A 20074-nucleotide genomic window follows, 5' to 3' on the forward strand; every position below is an offset into this window, starting at 1 on the left:
AGGGATTGAATATGGACGCAGGCGGGGCTCGCCCTAACCCCCCCCGCTGTGCTGTCCCCCACTCCGCTCCTCCCCGCCGCAAGGGGGCGCGCTAACCGCCATTCCCCGCTCCTCTCCCGGAAGGGGCGCTCCAACTCACCGCGTCGCGTTATTATGACGTCACCTCCTGCAACGGAGGCTGAGGAGGATCAGGGTGTCATGGCGGCTGTTCCTGCTTCTTCCCCTGGAGCTTTAGTGCCCGTTGCCACCGAGGCCGGTGCCGTGGTCAGGAGCAGGGAGGCCGTCAGACCGGCTGCGAAGCGTCCGAAGAAGATCCTGGATGAGGATGCCTATATTGAGGTGGGCTGTGGGCCCGGGACGCGGCCCTGTGTGTCCCGAAGGGCTGTGGCGCATTGAGGGCTCCTGACCCGTCCTTGTCATTTTCTATTTGCAGAGTTTAGAGAATATTATTCAGCGCGATTTCTTTCCTGACGTGGAAAAGTTACGGGCACAAAAGGAGTATCTGGAAGCTGAGGAGAATGGGGACTTGGAGAAAATGAGGCAAATCGCCATTAAATTCGGTTCCTCTGTGGGCAAATCATCGCGGGACACACCTGTGCCGTGTAAGAACCAGCTCACCGTGGCTGTTTTAATGTTTAAACTGATATTATAGACCATTTCTACCCTCCAAAAAGCCCCAACACCTTGTGCTTAGTTATTTTTTATACTATGGACAATGCAAGAGGAACTTCAGCTTTTTATTTGTGTTGTTTTTTTGTTTTTTAAGGTAAAAAGCTTTGTATTTAATGTTACTACTCTTACTGCATTGGGAATTGCATGGGAATTAGTATGGCAGACTGGGCAGTAGTCACTATCTGATGACTGATGCAGTACTTCTCTTTGATAGCATCCAATAATTCCTTCTGGAGAGAGAGAAGCAATGTGGTAATGGTGCCTCAGATGTATTTTGTCAAGCTCCTGTTTATTAGTGAAAATCACGTGCAATACCTTGCAGCATTGTAATATCAGAAGCTTTAGGCTGTGTTCTAAGTCATCATTGCAGTTTTTGGGGTGGAAGGCACAGAAGGCTCACGACAGTCCAGAGTTAATGCAGCAAACATCAGATGCTCAGTGATGTGTTTGTTTTCACTTCAGGTTTGGGTGTTTTTTATGCTGAAGGCCAGTGCTTAGCTGAGCTCTTGCTGGGCAGTTTAGCTAAGCAGCTTTCTTGTAGCACTTGTCACACAGTGAATTCTTTTCCTCCCATCCAGCGGTTGCCCCACTGAGCTGTGTTATGGTTGTTAAGCTCACATTGCTGCAGCAAATACAACCCCTCTTGTGAAAATGTCTTAGATGAGAGATGTTGTTTGTTGATGGCACCATAATGAAAGTAATGTTTTATAGTTTTTACACAACTTTTTAATGAATTTGTTTTTCTCATGATTTGATTTCTATGATTCATGTTTGGTATATGACCTATACTGTGTTACAGAATTTCATGGCAAATGTTCAGTTCTGTGCTCTGGTAACCATGCAAACCTTTTTCCTTTTACCACAGATGTGACTCCAGCCACGTTTGAAACCCCAGAAGTGCATCCAGGTGGTCTCCCTCTGGGGAATAAATCCAGAGCTGGAACCCGAGCTGCAGAGGAAGGTAGGAGAATAATGTTTCTGTCACTAAATTTCTCAGCAGCATGAAAATATGCTTGTGAACTCTGTCTCCTGGGAAGGTGAAGATTTGGGGTATTTAGTCAATGTTTAAGCAGTTTCTTATAACCTCCTAATAAGTGAAAGTGATCAGTCTGAAATTGTGTGAATTCTCAGTTATAGATCTCTTTAAGGCACTATAAGTTCCTGATACATTGAATTTTTTTGGAAACAGTAAATTTTCCCCTTGTCACTTGAAATTGGGATCAATAAGCAAAGGTAGCAGAGGCTTAGATACTCACGTGGCATGCTAAAAATGTCTGCTACCGTCTGGAACTTGTGCATTTTCCCTTTAACATGAATAGCTATAAATGCCATGAAAGCATTTCTTTGAAAGTTGGTTATGTTTCCTAAAAAATTTATTGTTGTACCATTTTGCAGGTTACGCTAATTTTTTTCCCCCACTAGGTTTAATTATTAATGGGTCAGTAGAGGGATAGCTCACAGAAGGAACTAAGACTTGTGTATAGGTCTCTTACAGAAAGGGAGGTATTAACTTTTGTCAATTTTCTTCCCTCTTCTTGTTAGGAGAAGCAGAAAAAGATGATAAAGATGCTCTTCCCAATCTGGACAGTTTCTTAGCAAAACACACGAGTGAAGATAATGCTTCATTTGAGCAGATCATGGAAGTGGCCAAAGAGAAGGAGAAAGTCAAGCATGCTTGGCTGTACAGTGCGGAAGAGGAGTATGCTCAGGTAGGGAAAAGGCTCAAGTGTTTCTCTGCACTTCCAAAATGACACAACAGGGAAATGCCATTTTACTGTATTTCTTTTCTGTTTAATTCAATGGTATATTTTCTTACCATCTGTTTTCAGACTCTGCCAAATGCTTCCATGTCTGTATTCTTATGGAAAAGTTTGAAAACACTCTGATTAATAGTATAAAAAAATCTTCTGCTCTTTTCTCACTGTTTGTATCAGTTAATACATTTTCTGTAAGGCTAGAATGGTAGAAAGATTCTTTCAAGACATCTCACTTTAGTCTTGTAGACTGCCTTTGTATGAGATATGTGATAGATCTTGCTATTCCCTTTTTTTTCCACAATGAAGCATTCCATTTAATTTTGATTAGTAGATGGAGAAAAGCAATGACTGTTTGAATCATTGTGAGAGTTGTCACAAGGTGTAACAAAGTGATATGCGTAACCTTGGTGAGAAATGAAGTCTGTAGTGCTCACTTGATTTTATACAAGAGCTCATACAGAGTTTTGTAAGCTCACCTATGGGCACAGGATGGTTTCTCAAGTGCCAGTTGCCAGAGGGAGGGAGCTCATGTTTTGCAGGTGCTAAGTTTATGAGGACTTGTAGCTGGGCTGGTGATTCAGCTCTTCCAAGTGGTATATGCTAAATGAAAAGATTGCAGGAGTACATATTCAGTCCTATTTTTTTTTCTCTTGTCCTTTCAGAGGCGAAATGAAAACCTGGCACTTCCTTCAGCAGAGCAGCAAGCTCTGGAGAACGTGAAAGCTGGACTGGAGACCTGGGAGTACACAGCTAGAAACACCCTCATGTATTACCCAACAGGTAAGGCATGCAAGTCTCTCAGGAGAGTCATCTGTCTAGGTGGGTTGACTCCAAACAGTGTTTATTCCCCTTCTGACAGGACAGCTCTTATTGGTGTTACTGCACTGTTTCTTCTGTGGAGCTCAGAGGTGTGCAGCTGTTAGAGTCTTCTCCACCCATTCTGCACCATTCTTGAGATTTTGCTTCATTGCCTCTGACTGCAAAGCTGGATCATGTTCTGTTAATAAACGTGATTACTGAATATATTACACAAGCATTTGTTTGCAGGAGCCATAAGTATTTCTGGTTTGTTTCATCTTATTCATAAGCACTTATTATCTTCAGTCATTTGTTGCTTCTGGTCAAAGGGCACTGCTTTGGTTTATTGATCTCTTGATTGCTATAGAAAGCTGTATCGTGTTGTAGCTGAGCCCTTTCACAAAGACTTTCTGCATTTCAAGGTGTACCTGATGAGGAGAACACATTTAAGAAGCCCAGGGAAGTTGTCCATCGGAACACTCGTTTTGTGAAGGATCCATTTAGCCAAGCCGTGAGCAAATCACAGCTCCAGCAAGCAGCAGCCCTCAATGCTCAGGTTAGTAAATTTTGTTGCTTCTGATCAAAAGCCTTTAAAACAACAGAATTGTTGATGACGTGTATGCTGGATACAGATGTCTGGCATCTTTCTCTAGAAGATGATGAATGACAGTGTCTTTGTTGTTTCAGTACAAACAGGGGAAAGTAGGGCCAGACGGGAAAGAGCTGATACCCCAGGAGTCTCCAAAAGTGAATGGATATGGATTTGTGGCTACTCCCTCTCCTGCCCCTGGTAAGAGGTTTTTCTATTGTTTTCCTCCTTTCATCTGAATCTGCTTGTGTGTTACAATTTCACTTTGTTCAGATGTATTGGCTTCAGGATGTTTTCAGTTAGAACACCCTGACTATTTTTCTTCTAGTTCAGATGTGGTATCCGAATCTGTAGCCGTTCCTCACCAGCATGGTTTTCTCTGTCTTTTTTTTTTATCACTCTTAAAATGTGAATGTAGTGAGGCTTTTCCTCTGAGAAGCCTGTAGGTGGCATATGGAACGCACCTCTTTTCTTCAGTGAAAATGCATTTTCCAAACACTGGACAGACAGATTTTCTAGCCAGTGACTTAATCTTAGGATCTGTTCTGCAGTTGTAGCTGTTAGGCAGGGTGTAGTCATTGTGTGACACAGACATTTGGTTATTCCATATCTGACGTCCTCTATCATTTCCTTGCTTTTAAATAGTTTCATATATTGAAAGAATTTTAATATATTATCAAAGGGGAAAACTGGTAGTATAGAATTAGAAAATGAAAGTTTGACTAAGTAAAAGCATCCCAAATGGAAAAATAAACACATGGGAGGATCAGGTTGGGCTTTGTAAGCTGGAGGATGACGCAGCCGTGAGCAGTACCTGGTGTTTAAGGTCATGTCTTTGTAATGGAAACAACATGTTACTTTTCAACATGGGCTGTGATTTCCTCTGCAGTAGGAGGGCTCATTTGTGTCTTGAGTTTGCTGCATATGATTCTCTGTGGGTGAGTTTTGTGGTTCTTTTTTTGTGCTGACCAAATAGTTAAATATCTCGCATGAATATGACTTTTTAAATTTGTTTTCAGGTGTGAATGAGTCTCCTTTTATGACATGGGGTGAAATAGAAACCACCCCTTTACGTCTAGATGGATCAGAAACACCATATGTGGATCGCACACCTGGACCAGCCTTCAAGGTATTTCATAGGAGTCAACATGTTGTTCTTTGGGGGTGGGGGAGCATGGACTAAGAAGGGAAAGACGAGTAACTAATAGATTAACATTGCTGCGGGATGTGTGACACATCTCTGGGCTGCGTTCCCAGTCCTTGAGACTAATAGTCTGCGTTCTGCTTGGAGGGTGGAGATGGACATGGCTCCACATAAAAGTTACTTAGTGCAGTTATCTGAGGTGCAGTACACAGTTGGAGACAGTGAGACTTGAAGTTTGATGATAGGCCTAAACAAAGCTTTTGGAGAAAGCTGAAGGGATGCCTGGTTTCCTTGATTTTAACGTAGGAATGGGTAGAAATAATATTTCCCAAGTCTGAGGCAGCTGTATCGCTTAAAGGCTGAAAAGGTACTCTGACTTTGTTAATGGCACTTGGCCCTCTGTGCAGCCTGTTTCCTGCTGCTATCATTGAACATGAGTTGTCTTAGATTCTTAGTTTAAGTGTAATTTTCTGTGCCTCTGTTTTGTTGGACTTCGAAGTTGTTGTCTGGTTTCTCTGCTGTTTAGCAATGCCTTTATTTGCCTGAGAGTTGGCTGGCCATGGGCCAGGCTAGGCAAGACACAGGTGACATTGTTTGTCTATGAGAGACAGCAGGAGGAAATGCCAGATGTAATGGCTGCTTCCTTGACTGAACTGGTTCTACCATATTTGTTACTTGCAAAGGCAAGTTGAAAATCTCTCTGTGTCCTCTCTTGCTTTTATGTAGCAGAAGAGTGGGCTGATCCCACTCCTCCCCAGTTTAGATTGTTGTCAGCTGCAATCGAACCATGGAAGTGCTTTGTTTCATTTATACAGCGCTCATACCTAGTGCTTTGACAAGTAAAGTGTGTGATGTGTTTATAGATCCTGGAGCCTGGACGTCGTGAGAGGCTAGGACTCAAAATGGCCAATGAAGTGGCAGCTAAAAACCGAGCAAAGAAGCAGGAGGCACTTCGGAAAGTCACAGAAAACTTGGCCAGGTGAGATTTCTATTGTGATGGAGGAATTGGGGGATGGGTATTTTCTGATGAGATTTAAATCAATATGTGCAAAAAGGGAGGAATCGGGAAAGTGCTGGAAGCAGGAAGAGATGCAGTTAAGCTAAATATTTTTAGTCATTAAAAAAACTTGCTTACCAAGCGAAGGTGCATGGTGGCTGTTCTTTGTACTATCTCTTGTGAGCATTACTGCTCTGCCCTGTGCTACTCAAGTAGTGCACCTGAATCAGGTCAGTGGCAGAAGTGGACGCCTAGTCCTCCCATGGAAGCATTGATGATAGGATTCCTGATAAAAAATTTTACAGTAAAATTTTTGTGTTTAAAACCCTCTTTTCTATTCCAGCCTCACTCCAAAAGGACTAAGCCCAGCAATGTCGCCAGCTTTGCAACGGCTAGTCAACAGGACTACGAGTAAATACACCGACAAAGCCCTGCGAGCCAGCTATACTCCTTCTCCAGCCCACACAGGAACTCCTGGTTACAAGACACCAGCAAATGGGCCCCAAACACCCACAACCACCCCACAGTCTAGGACAGTATCTCGGACACCAGTATCTCAAGATACTACATCAATCACAGACAATTTACTACAGCTTCCTAAAAGAAGGAAGGCATCTGATTTCTTCTAAATATTCTTGTCATCAGCAAGGCAATAGTGAACAGCACATGCTCAGCTGTCTGCAACATGGATGCTTTGAACTATCAGTAGTAAGAGGTATCTAGATTCAGCTGACAGAGTGGAAGCCAGCAGTTATTAGATCTGGGACCAGACCTAGACTATGTAGCTGAAATAGCTTGTGATGTGCTTTATGGAAGACAAGTGTCTCTTGCTGTGGTATAACTTTCCTTTGAACTGCATGGATATGTTACCCAGGGCTGCTGTACCATAAGGATGCTTCCTGCAATGACAAAGAAAAGTCTGGACTGTTAGCTAAAGCAGTGATAAATTTTAAAATCTCTTTTTTCAGATGGTCATGCATTTAAATACATTTCTATAAAAATATGTCTATTTATAAAATATGTTAAGCCTTCCTAAAAGGTTGAACTGAATTTTACTCTTCCTTGTCAAACTTTTTTGGTCTCATGCTTTGCAGAAGAGAGGATATCAAAGAGTCACAGAACTGTAGGGGTTGGAAGGGACCTCTAGACATCATAGAGTACAAACCCCCAGCTAAAGCAGTTTCCCTACAGTGGATTGCACAGGGACATGTCCTAGTGAGACTTGAGTATCTCTAGAGAGGGAGTCTCTACCACTTCTCTGAGCAGACTGTTCTAGTGCTCTGTCACTGACAGTATAGAAATTCTTCCTTATGTTTATGTGGAATTTCCTACGTTTCAGTGTCTCCCCTTTTCACCTTGTTCTATTGCTGCACACAACTGAAAAGAGTCTACCCCCATCTACTTGACTCCCATACTTTAGGTATTTATATAAACAGCTATGAGATCCCCTCTCAGCCTTCTCATCTCCAGACTGAAGAGTCTCAGCCTTTCCTCATACAGGAGATGCTCCGGACCCCTAACCCACATATGTATGAGATGTCACTCAGAGTTTTAGGGGACGTCTCTTTAATGCAAGTGGATTGTAAACTGGTGCTTCCCAGTGTGTGGTGGACTTGTCAAGAGAAGTATTGTGTTGTGGAAAAAAGGATGCTGCCAGTTCCAGACATCAATCCACACTTAATAGTAACCTGCAATTTTACTTATGTTCTGCAGCTGGTGTAACAGAAGCTTCAGTGTGAGCAGCACTGTGACCCAAAAGAAAGCTTTCCTTTGTGCTTTTGATCATAACTCTTGGTTCTTGCAAACCACATCAGAGATGGTTGTTCATTCAGCTCAGCAGATGAACTTTGTAAAGCAAAAGATGACTATTTCTGAAAGGGTTTGGAGTAGCTGAAGCTGAAAACCAGCAGTTTCACAAGCTGGACCAATTTTTAACAGAATGTCATTTCCTTCTCCCTACCTTTCCATCCTGCAGAAGGAAGTTTGGCTTGCTGGTCATGTTCAGGCTATTCCTCTGCAGACTTTGGGAACACTCACCCTCTTGTGAAGTGGACAGAGAGGGCAGGGATTTTGGACTTTGGAGTCTGGAACCATAAGTATCTAAAAGCTTCATTCACAGACAACCCCTGAGATGTGTCAGGCTGAAGCATGTAGAAAACGAGGTCCTCACACTCCTTGGCGATGTATTTTGATGCAGGGAAGTCAATCTTGTATTATTTCTCAGTACACATAATTTTGCTGATATTAGAATCTATAAAGGGCATTAACACATAGACCATTGTATACAGAATGACACGCAGGCTCCAGATGTCAGGAATCCTGGGGTCACAATGTCCTGCAGCCCTTTGGGGACTACATGTGCCCACAGAAGGTTTTGCTGAAAATCTTCCATTTTCATCCTGAGAGTTTGGAAAAGTCAAGTCTGACATCTTGATGTTTAAATGTTCATTGGGAAGGTTATTCCCATATTTCAGGTCCCTGTTATCTAAGTATAAGTCATGGCAATGCTTGGTGGCAGAAGCCAACTGCTGGAACTTAACATGAGCAAAGTTCTCTTTCACAGCTTCTGCCATCTCGAGGTGGTTCAGGAAGTCTCCCTGTACCCCCAGCTCCATACAGATGTGCAGTTTCCCTCCTGATACCTCAAAGATCTCAGATGTTTTGATGCTTGATAGGTAGTGCAAACGTTCCATCTGTTTCCTTAGGGAGAAATCAGTCCAGGAATTCCTCAGGCATTCTGTTGTCAACTATTTTTATGGCTACATTGCTTTTAACCAGTTGCAGCAGGTTAATTTAACTGCCATGGGAGACTTTTAGTGTGGTGCTCAGTGATTTATTTCAGTGATATTTTAGGGGTGTCTTCCTCTTCAGTTTGCCAGTTTTAGATTATTTTTTTTTTTCCCCTACAAGCTATAATGGAGAAGGAATCGTTCATGATGATGTTCACAAGAAAGGTCTTCGTGAAGGCATTAAACTATTAGTAAATTTTCCTAAGCAACTGAATTTAAGGGACGTGGTTTGGTGGTGGTGATGGGTTGATGTGGACTAAGATTAGTGGTACCAACCTTAATGATTCTATGAATTTCTAATGCTGAAGGTTTCCTTCTTTACCCAATAGATGGAAATCTAAGCATTTCTTGCTGGTTATAATGAGTTTTCAAAATACTTTCATTGAATGGACCAATGCTCAATTTATGCTGCTTGGCTTTATGTTCAAGCACAACCGTGTATCTGAGTTTGTTATTGCAGCAGAGTGTTTTGAAACCTTTCTGAAGCCGTTTAATTGTTCACATTTGTATCTCAAGAGGCACACAGGGTTAAGTACTACATGAAGGAACTCCTAAAGGTGCTGGGGAGCAAGGGATGCTGCTTGTTTGTCTATTGCTTTCACAGTGGCTGCATTCAATTACTGTTTGTTTCTATTTCCTTGGTGCTTTCTCTTAACTTTCTTTCCTCGGTTTTATTTCAGCTTCTCTATTTTATGGCTCTGATGATTGGCTGCTTCCTGTGGGCTTGGCAGCTGTTATTTTACTAAACTCTCATTGAGTAAGTTGCATTTTGACTGCCAGCTTCTGCTGTACTCCAGAAAAGCTCACATCACTCCTTCAGAACTGATGGGAGGATGGTGATGTGTGCTGATTGCTTCCCTGTATAATCAGTCTCTGGGGCTTTTTGCTTTATGTTGGTTTCTGCTTTTTCAAACGTAATTCTTCAGTTCTCAAGGGTATGGCTTCAAAGCCTTAATGATGAGAACAATGCAGTGGATAGGGACTATCCTGCACAGCCCACCAATGTCATGCTGATGAACATCCTGATCTCCAGACTGGGACTTTTGGTTGTCATTCCTCCCAAACCCCCTTTCTTTGAAACTTTTGGCTCTGCTGAAGAGCAGTTTTAACCATTCTGAGTTGTGGTTATTGCAGTACAAGCTGATCTATGAGTGTGAGCTGAGCCCTGCTGCAGGAAGGCACAACCAGCTGAGTACACTGCACCACGCCTGGGCACAGGGCAGCCTGGGGAACACTTGGCAGTCCGGATCTTCGCCGTGATCGCATGACATTCTGTGCAGGGAATATCCATGGAAATAATTATGCAGCTCTTTGAGCAGTGCCTGCGGATTTCTAGAGGGCTGAGGCTGTTTAGTGCCCTGTTTGCTTTGGAGGAGAGCTTCCTCCTGCGTGGTTTCCACTGCCACTTCCACAGCACCTGTCCCTGGCTGTGACCTTTCCGAGTGACTTTTATAGCACAACTTGTGAGAATGAATTGAGCGATACAGCGTCGCTGGGGTTTGTGAGTGGATGGAATAATGAATAGGTTTTGCTTTTTTTTCTTTTTAGTTTGGATGTAACCAAGTGCTCAGGTTTTTTTTTCTTCAGGCAAAAAGAAGAAACAAGTAACCTATTCTCAGACACTGATGGATGAAAATAAAGAACGTCTATTTACTGATGTGTGCCCGTGTTTTCAGTGATATTCCCTAAGGACCAACCTGGGTAAGCAGCTCTGAAGCTTTTAGTTCAAATATATTTCTTTCACAATGTTTCCACAATCTGCTGGTCCCTTTGAGGTGCTCACATCTGTGCAAGTGCTGGGCTGTGCTAAAGGCTCCGCTCTGCGTTGCTCTGCCTGCAGCCATGGCCCTGCTGCAGAATGTGTTCGTGTTAATTATTAATTCCTGATTATAATTATAAAATTATAATTATAATATTATATTTTATATAATAATAAATAATAATATAATTTTTATACATACAATATAATTTATATTTTATATATATATTTTTATATATTTATATATATTATATATTATATTATATACACAATATAATTTATATATAAATTTATACATACAATATAATTTTAATATTATTATAAATAATAATATAACATAAACAATAAATATAATTTTACAATTATAAAATTATAAATTTATAATTTATAAAATAATTTATAAAAGTATAGATTTATAATTTATTATAATTATAATTATAATAATAATAGGGCTGGGGGCAGTAGGAGGGGGCAGCAGGAGGGGGCTGTGGTGGCAGCAGGGCCACTTAAAGCCTCTTATTGGTGACCTTAGAACCTACACGTGGAAAACATCGAGTTGAGTGTTTTAATGAACCCTCAGCTCTCGCACAATTGATTTCATCCCCGTTTCATGAATTATTAGGAAATAAACCCCCCCATCACCCCCGATCAAAGCCCCATCCTCGGGCACCAGCCCCGACCCGCTCCAGGCCCCGCCCATCTCGCCGCTGATTGGTCGATGGCCGCCCCGGTGGGAGGGGGGCGTGGCTACGCGAGGGAAGGCGGCGGGGAGGCGCGGCCGCCATCTTGTGCGTCGCCGGATCCAGGCGAGCGGCCCGCAGCGTGGAGCCGACACAGCCCCGCTCTGACCCCCGCAGCCGCCGCCGCAGCCAGGGCCGCTGGATCCCGCCCGGGGGCGGCGGCGGACGGGGCGGGGAAGAGCTCGGTGCGGACGGGATCGACCGGCGGCGTCGAGGTCCCTCCGCCTCCTCCTCCTCCTCCTCCTCCCGCCAAGCGTCGCCCCGCTCTTCGCTCCCCGCGGGTTTGTGGCGCTGAGCCGGGGGAGGATGAACGGAGGATAAATGGTGCCCAAAGCGGACAGCGGAACCTTCCTGCTCCTCTTCCTCCTGGTGCTGAGCATCACCGAGCCGCTGCGGCCAGGTACGGGCGGAGGGGGGCACGGGAACGGGGCCTGCAACGCTCCTAGGGCCTGGGCTGCGCCTGGCTGTAGGGCTGTGGGGCTGTAGGGATGTAGTGTTGTAGTGCTGTAGGGCTGTGGTGCTGTAGGGCTATAGTGCTGTAGGGATGTAGGGCTTTAGGGCTGTAGAGCTGTAGTGCTGTGGGGCTGTAGGGCTTTGGTGCTGTATTGCTATAGAGCTGTGAGGCTGTAGTGCTGTAGGACTGTAGTGCTGTAGGGCTGTAGTGCTGTATTGCTGTGGGGCTGTTGTGCTGTAGTGTTGTGGGGCTGTAGGGCTGTAGTGTTGCAGAGCTGTGGGGCTGTTGTGCTGTAGTGTTGTGGGGCTGTAGGGTTGTAGTGCTGTGGGTCTGTAGTGCTGCGGGGCTGTAGGGCTTTAGGGTTGTAGTGTTGTAGTGCTGTAGGGCTGTTGTACTGTAGGGCTGTAGTGCTGCAGGGCCGGGCCCACCCACACCTCCGGGCTGCACTGCGAGGGGAGCGGGGCCCCGCAGGTGGCTGAGGCGCAGCTTTGAAAGCCTGGCTGTAAATGCATGTAACCCTGCAATGAGAGGAGTGCCCGGGTGTCAGGTGCTGCTGTCCTGCCTGAGCCCCAGCTCAGCCCCCTGTGCGTTTGGTGACACGGAACCGCATGCGGAGAGCTCCGAACTGCCTCTCAGAGTGATCATCCAAAGAGGGAAAAGCCCTGTTGCATCTCAGTTCTTACCACGTTGTGTCCCCGGTTCTGTGTGTTTGCTTCGTGCAGGGAAGCGGTGGAGCTACAGGGTATCCATAACCCCAATGTGAGGCTGGCTCCTCAGGTTTGGAAGCTGTTTTCTGTGGCACTTTGAGCTTCCCCTGGGTGTTGCTCACCCTTTATCAGAATGATGGTGAGAATGACGGCATTCCTCTCATAGCTTTGAAATCCCCTCGTTATTGCCCTTAAAAATAACTCTGATGACCCAAACTAATAAAACATGACACTGGTAGTGAACTGTGTTCAAGCAAGTTCTCGGTGCAGCTGAAGCACAATTGGGTCAGTGTTGGTAGTCAGACTGAAATAACAAACTTGGATGTTGAAACCGCTGTGTGTGTGACTTGCTTTGTTTTATCTCGTTTCTTTGGCAGGGCAGTGTGGATGTTAGGGCTTATGACATGCACTTAAGTAGCCAGGAAAAAAAAAAAAAGAAAGAGAAGCTGCTAGCCTGGCTGGTGTTATTGCAGCTAAAGACCTTTCTGTTGGTCAGGATGCAATGTCAGCTCTGTGACAGGCACCTTCCCTTATGGCTGACACTGGGTGCTATGGAAGCACTCAGCAGAGGTTTGTGTCTCTGTCTCTGGCGTGGAATTGAGCATTGCTGCCTTTTAGAAGTTGGAAAATGGTACTTCTCATACAGTGTCAGAGCAGGTGTTACTGTTGTATGGTATCAGATTCTTGTTAGCACCCAGTGCTTGGTGGTAAAAGACAAGGTTTTGTCTTGAGTGTTTCACTATTGCACTAATGTATCGACTTTAAAGATCTGTGGTCTCCTAGCTGGAAATACTTTGTTTGCAAACATCCCCCAGCTGTCATCATCTCAGGTTGTACAGTGCTGGTTTTGGAAGCTCTAGCTCCACGTGCGTAGCTTGAACCATGTGTATGCATGTGCATGGTTACATGTGGAACCACACGTAAGGTAGGAGCCTTAGCTCACCTCCTTGTGGCATAACCAGCCTTGTGCAGGATGGCATCTGGAGTTGGGTGCTGTTCGAGGGGCTCTTTTTGGGACGCCCATCCTGTTTACCCACAGCCAGAGCTGTCCATGGTGATGGCTTCCTGTGTCCTATGGGGAGCCTGCAGCTCAGGGGCTGCTGTGTGCCCTCGCTTCCTTTGCCAAGGTTTGCTTTTAATTTCCTTCACATACTGTCTCCGACAGGTCATCTGTTGAGTAACTTAAATATCGTAGGGGCTTATCCTGAGATGAAATGTGTGAATGGGAGATCAGATCACGTTCATGTGTGTGCAGACTGTGCGTAGAACTGAATTTCCCATTTTAAACAAGGAGAATGGCAATGAAGCGTCCCTTGTCTCTTGTGGGCAGGTGCATGTGTTTCCTCAGAGGGGGGTTATAATAGCATTTGGACTTAGAGTTTATTTTCCTGGTTGTGTTTGTTTTTCTTTCTGCTTCTTTAAACCTGTGTATTGTAGCAACCGTCTTCCTGGTTTACAAAGGATGCCTGCAGCTTGCTTAACTTAAATCTGCACTTGGAGCTATCAAATGAGTGCTGCAGAGTGATGTGAGGCTTTATGTACTCTGAGATGAATGTGTAGTCCCTTCACAATTCAGTCCCAGTGAATCAGGCTCCTCTTTGTACTTCCATGTTAATTTGACACTAGCTTTGTATCCGTGTTCTTGCTGTGCTCTTCAGATAAATAAAACCTTCTTTTAAGCCTCCTCAACTGTAGTATCTTTTCAGGCAAGCTGAAAGACAGTGATTTTACATGGACTTATTTTTTTTCTGCATTTAGGGTGAGATAGTTTTTAGTAGACTGGGAGAGTAACATTTCTATTTCCTTTTCTCTTTGTTTTGCCAATTTTTCTGTGTTGATTACACAAGTCTGCTTTACACAGCTACCATCACTAACAACCTCGGGTGCGTCCATGACATCAGCCCTGGCTGTGGAGATGTGGATTCCTGAAGGTACCATTGGCAGCTACATTCTTCTTAGCCACTGGGCTTTTAATGATCATTTTTTTGCCTCATATATACCTCAGCTCGAATTTGTCCCAAAATTTCTCTCTTTTCCTCCCTTTTTGACCATAAACTACTTATTTTGAGCAGTAGCTTCCTTTTAATTGTATTATGGCCTGAGTTGAAAAGGACCTCAAAGATCCTGTAGTTTCAACCCCATTGCCATGGGCAGGGTTGCCAACAACCAGACCAGGCTGCCCAGAGCCATGTCCAGCCTTGAATGCCTCCAAGGGATGGGGCATCCACAGCCTCCTTAGGCAACCTGTTCCAATGCATCACCACCCTCTGTGTGAAAAGCTCCCTCCTTAATGCATTATTGAAATTTCCTTTTTTATTATTTTATTTTTATTTTCTTAGTAGAGCATTTCTCCTGAAGTTTGGAAGCTACTCGTGTGAGCTGGAGATCAGTGTGTCAGAACTTTGCAGCCATGTGGGGTGTACAGGGAATGGCTACCTGAATATTTCTTTGAAACATGCACTAAATGGGCCGTATCCAGTGATCACACACTTGGCTTTTGAGCTATTTGCCATGTTGGGGTTGAGCTTCATGTCTTTTTTAGGACGCCTCACAACATCTGCTTCAGGTTATCGAGCTCGCCGGCTGAGAGCTGTTGTTTTTACGTGAAGAAATATTTCAGCAATGTTTTAACAGGGTCACACTGGACTGGAACTAAATGGGGGTTTATGCATGGCTCATGCGTTTCTTTCAATTGTCTAAAAAGCATCGGAGATGGAAACCAGGAATTTGGTTTTGCTGTACAGTTTGAGGATGTGTAGAAAGTTCCTGTTTCTGTCAACATCCCATTACACAAGTGCAAAGCAAAGGTTTGGGGCCCTTATGTAACACTGGGAACTTAAACAGTCTGAAATGATCAGCACGACACACTGGAGGATGTTGTTTAGTGGATTAAGTAAGAACATTGCTGAAGACAATGGCATGTTTTCATATTTAACAAGATACTGCTGCTTGCTAATGGAAAACACTTAAACATGGTCAGGCTTTCTATTGGATTTTGTAATAGTGCTTCAGTACAGAGGCTTGTCAATGTAGGTCATTGGGCTTTCTTGTTACAGCATTTACCAGGCAGCTAAAAGCCAATTGAGTTCTTGGAGCTTTTTCCTCCACCTCAGAGCTAACTAGAGGAACTAATTCTGTTATACCTGAGTTTGGGTCCTAAAAATTGTGTGCAGCTGATCTGATTGGCAGTGTTAGGCCATTGGGAGGTGTCTGATCGAACACCCACAGCTTTGGCTTGGAGTCTCCACATCTTGCTAAGGAGGAGGAGTCCAGGAGCAGTGCTGGGGCCTTGAGGCTGGTGTTTGTGCTTCCAGCTCCTTCTTGTTGATCTAAAGGTGTGGACCCTAAACAGAGCTCCTTAATTAGGAGTCTGAAAAGACCCCCAGTAAAACTTATATGCTGGGATTGAATTTGTTTGCTTTTGATTAATTCTGTTGTATTATTTGGTTCAGTTGAAGACCCAAATAGATCAGTCATAAAATGTGGCCAAGGCACAGAGTTCCTCTTTCCTAAAGAGATTGCATCATCTCGCAACTGGAAGCTCTGATTTTGCTTTTTGTTCCCTGTCTTTACATTGGAGAAAGCTGCAGTGAGTAATGTTTGTTCGCTTCCATGTTGCTGCTAGCTGCAGTCCCCGTGTTTGCATTCAGCTGAGCTCCCGTGCAAGGGCTTGGTGCAAGGCAGAAGGTTTTCATTGCACCTCCTCTATCAGCGCTGCTGCACACAGGCCTGCCCCTTTCTCAGCCTCTTATTTTTCTGTCTACCAGTTGTTGTTTTATTCCTCCTCCTGCTGTATATTACTATTCTCTTTTCCTGGTGTCTTGCTGCTCTGCTGTTTGTTGCTGTTCTGAGCTGTAAGTGAGGTTGTTGGATTTACAAGCTCTTCCTTGCAGCTGCTGTCAGTGAGGGGGCAAGGCTGAAAGTACGAACAGCAGCTGTGATGCTGTGAAATTGGTCAGCCCTAATTGTAAAGCAAACTTTGGGGTGCGTGTAGGCTTGCTGCTAGCTGTGCCTGAGCAGTAAGGAGGAGCAAGGGGCCTGCAGGCAGACAGCGCTTTGTGTGCATGGCTTGGAAGCAGTAGAGCAGAAGGGGACTCTGATAGACGTGACTTCTGTGTCCCCGCAGTGGGTTCAGGAGCAGAGCAAGGCGTGGAGAAGTGCTGCTGCAGGCTCAGTGGTTGTGGGAGGGCCCTCAGACCTTTTTAAGAGCTGGGGATCGACACAGCTGGTTCGAAGAGTTCAGAACTTCAGATACTGAGAGTGAAAGAGGTAAAATCCCCCAGTGAACGCTGGCAAACCAGCCTGGAAGGTGTGAGAAATTGGGCAGCCCACTTTCCTGGCTCCAACAGAAGCAGGGGAACACAGGCAGCTCCCAGAGGAAAGCTTCTTGTGGTTCTTGTGGCAGAGCCTCCAAACACAGCATCCTTAGGTAATGCTGGCTGGCAGGGTGGTTGCTTGTTTTGCAGCTGCAGCATATGATTCCTGCCCAAGTACAGTATTGTGCATGTGTTTCCCATACGCTGCAGTTATAGGGAACTGTTTGCCAGTTTCCAGGACTGTTCTGATGCCAGGGCCAGCAATTCTTCCTCGGTGCCAAGTGTGGGTTGGTGCCTGGCACTACCATGGGGCTGTCGGCTGCCCTGGGTGGGTTTGTGTATCCTGGAATGTCTGTGCATGGCAGGCACAAAGCCATGCACTGCATTCACTGTGTGGTTGGTGGAGAACTCATTGAGGGTTGATGAGAACTCTCATCTCCTTCAGCTGGCATTGATGAGCTGCAGCACAACTCCAGCAATTGTGTGACTTAAATATGTGAGTTGGGATGAGACTTGAATCTGCATTCCCCATGTTGTGGTTTCCCGTGAAACTTTTAATTTCAGCTTTGCACTAAAGGGTCAGTCCTGTCATTCTGTATTTGATGAATGATGTTTTAATGGTATTCATTACATGGAGCTGCTGAGGAAGTTACAGTCAGTGTTTGATGCCCACCATTTAAATTATAGAGAAATACAAATTTTTGAAAGCTTAATAGGAATTGGTAGTTGCCTCATTAAGTAAAGCTAAACAAAATAGCATCCAGCTTCCTAGTTAATTAAAATTAAATTCGGTTGATCTAAGCATTATATTTGGTTTCCACTGTATTTATTGACTAGCGCATGGAAATGTGGGTGAGTTACGAGAATATCTGACTATGCTTAGGATGTTCCCTGCTTTTTTGTCCTTCAGCTTGCTGAGGTTTTTTGGTCCTGTTATAATAGAATTGGAGAGGGAAGGTGAGTGATGGATGGGGATGTGGAGCTTTGCTTCTGCTCCAGTGCTGGGGAGGGATTCTGAATAACACAGTAGATTGTCCTGCAGGACTTGTGTGTATGGATTTGCTTTGTCTGTGCTCACCTTCATTAGCGGTTTAAATTAAAAGGATTCCTTCTGAATTAAGAGTAACATGTTTTATTTGATAAAGGAACAAAGACAAAAACAAACCCAGCAGTCTTACAGCAGTGACATCCAAGTGCAGACCTAACCAGAAGCACCCCCCAGTTCTGGCAGTAGCCTGGAGAGAAGCTGTGCAAGGATGCTGTGCTGTATCAGTGCCCATCTGTGGCTTCCTGAGCCCAGTCAGGTGGGATGTGGGTAATTAAACCTCATGTTTTGATATAAGAAACGCTTGCCCAGTTTTATTGCAGAATGGGAGAATGTGGCATCACACATGGTGTGGACAGATGCGGTGGTGACCAAGACAGGCTGCATTCCTGCCATGCTGGGCTCTGCTGGAGCCATGGAATGTTATTCAAAGCACGACCATTTGCCACGGTGCATGACAGCTACTGCAGCAGCTACTTTGCAAAGGATAGAATGTGTTCTCAGTATCTGAGCTCAGAATGTTTCTGTGTATCAAATTTTTGCTTTTAAGCGTTCTAGACGCTCCTGCATCAAGTCCTGTGCAGGGCGTGCAGAGAGAAACAAAGCAGAGAAGAGCCAGAGGTTTTTGTAGTGAGTTGCATTTGAACAGTGCTCGTGTGTATATAGAATCTCCTGATTTCCCTTGGTGATTGAGGCCATAACTTTGAAGGCTCTGCAAAGAGCCTGTTCTCTTGGTTTAAAATGAATAAATGGGGTTAGTTTTTGGAGAGCAGCGTCATTAAAAATGCCTGTCTTCATAGGTAAGATTTTATTACCAGCTTGCTTGACATTAAAGGTTATTGCAGCAAGGAATCCTTATTGCTTGACCTGAAATGATGTGTTTCCTTTGCATTTGTTTGGATTGCTGAAAGTTTGGGGATATGAATCCTGTACTGGGACAAACTGACCTATTAGCTTTTGTTTTGTTTTGTTTTTCCCTCAAGGTGGGAACATGTGTTGTCTTGTTGGAAATCAATGGCATTGCTTCCTTGTATCTTTGCAATCTGGCAGTTCCTACTTTCAGTTTAAGGGTGGTTACAAATTAGCCTTGATTGCTCCGATAGTTCTTGAATTGCTCTTATCACATTTCATCTGAATGCTCTTCTTGTTGAAACTTGATCTAAAGAAAATACTCATGTTGTTCATGTAGAACTGTGGATTGAAGTTTTCCGTTCCTCTATGGTATAAACTCTTATTTCTCTGAGTGGGTAGCTCTGGTAGGCAGCTCCCACCCAGGCGACAGCACACAGTGCTTGGGTATCCTTAGCTGCCCTGCATCTCTTCTTAGGTGTATTCCAACAAACACAGGCTGGTGGAGCAGCAGGCCAAGGCCCTGTGGAAGTTAGAGCACAGAATTACCCCAGCTGGATGGAAAATGGAAGGTGTGCGAGCAGGCTTTGGTGCTGCACTGGCATAGGTGGCTTGGTGCTGTTGTACTAAACATTAAGTCTTCACAAAACAGCTGAAGTCCTGAAAGAGGTTGTTAGTGTAATGGAAACATAGGCTTTAATTCTGGACCATATTTAAGGTTCTTGAGGCCCTGTGGTTTCAGCTTTGTAGCGAGTGATTCTTTGTGCCAGAGCTGTATCTTGCTCTTCCCTTCTGCTGATCTGCTTATTATCAAAATATAACAGTTTCTTGGGCAAAATAAGAAAAAATAAAAAGCAAGCCTTAGCTGCTATCCTCACTGTTAGGAAAATAAAGCAGTTTTCAGTCTGTAGTGCTGCATTGCATAATTCACAAGTCTTTTAGCAAAGTTCAAGTAGCAAGCTTCATTTTCTGTTGGGCTTTAGCAGTACTGAGGAATTGAGAATTACGTTTTTTTTTTCCCCCTTTCTGTGTCAGTATTAGGAATAAGTGTCCACAGTGATAAAACACAAAGTCTGTATTTTCTCAGTCTTGGGAATCACGGCCAGGGTTCCCACTCAAGACGTTCCGATGTTGCATTGGCTGAGTGCCGGGTCTCTTGCACTGCCTAAGGTCGTGTTGCTTTGTGTGCTTTTTTTCTTTTAATCCTTACTGGCATTGAATCTACCCTGCAGACAAAGAGCAGACAATGAATCGGAGTGAACAACACTTGTGAGCAGGAGGAAACTGGGTCAGTTCCAAGCTCACGCAGGTGTAGGTATAACATCGATGGGTCTGGAGGGGATGAGGGGAAGTGGGCTGTTAACGTTCCTGAATGCAATGTGAAATCCTGTGATGGATTTTTAGGGTCATTTAGCATAACTCAGTGTGACAGAACCCTGAGTAATACAGAATGTTCAT

General features: G+C 44.4%; 2 protein-coding genes and 1 pseudogene across 3 annotated transcripts in view; 2 read left to right on the forward strand and 1 right to left on the reverse strand.

The window, feature by feature from the left end:
- The first annotated feature begins 180 nt into the window (after positions 1-180).
- ESS2 (ess-2 spliceosome associated protein) lies at positions 181-6995 on the forward strand. Its single transcript, XM_015878276.3, has 10 exons — positions 181-339; positions 434-602; positions 1538-1633; positions 2215-2381; positions 3092-3209; positions 3650-3783; positions 3915-4017; positions 4836-4945; positions 5824-5939; positions 6301-6995. Exons 1-10 carry the CDS (start codon positions 199-201, stop codon positions 6584-6586), a joined length of 1440 nt encoding a protein of 479 aa, XP_015733762.3. The 5' UTR covers positions 181-198; the 3' UTR covers positions 6587-6995.
- LOC146759661 (testis-specific serine/threonine-protein kinase 1-like) lies at positions 6824-11205 on the reverse strand (annotated as a pseudogene).
- Positions 11206-11293: 88 nt separating this feature from the next.
- DGCR2 (DiGeorge syndrome critical region gene 2) overlaps positions 11294-20074 on the forward strand; it is a 36306-nt gene continuing 27525 nt past the window's right edge. For both annotated transcript variants that reach the window (XM_015878274.3, XM_015878275.3), the window contains exon 1: positions 11294-11645. In XM_015878274.3, coding sequence (XP_015733760.1) covers positions 11567-11645 — 79 coding nt within the window. In that variant the 5' untranslated portion in view covers positions 11294-11566. The remainder of the gene's footprint in view (positions 11646-20074) is intronic.

This window comes from Coturnix japonica, chromosome 9 (assembly GCF_054131305.1).
Source record: "Coturnix japonica strain WE chromosome 9, WE-NBRP24, whole genome shotgun sequence".
NCBI lineage: Eukaryota > Metazoa > Chordata > Aves > Galliformes > Phasianidae > Coturnix > Coturnix japonica.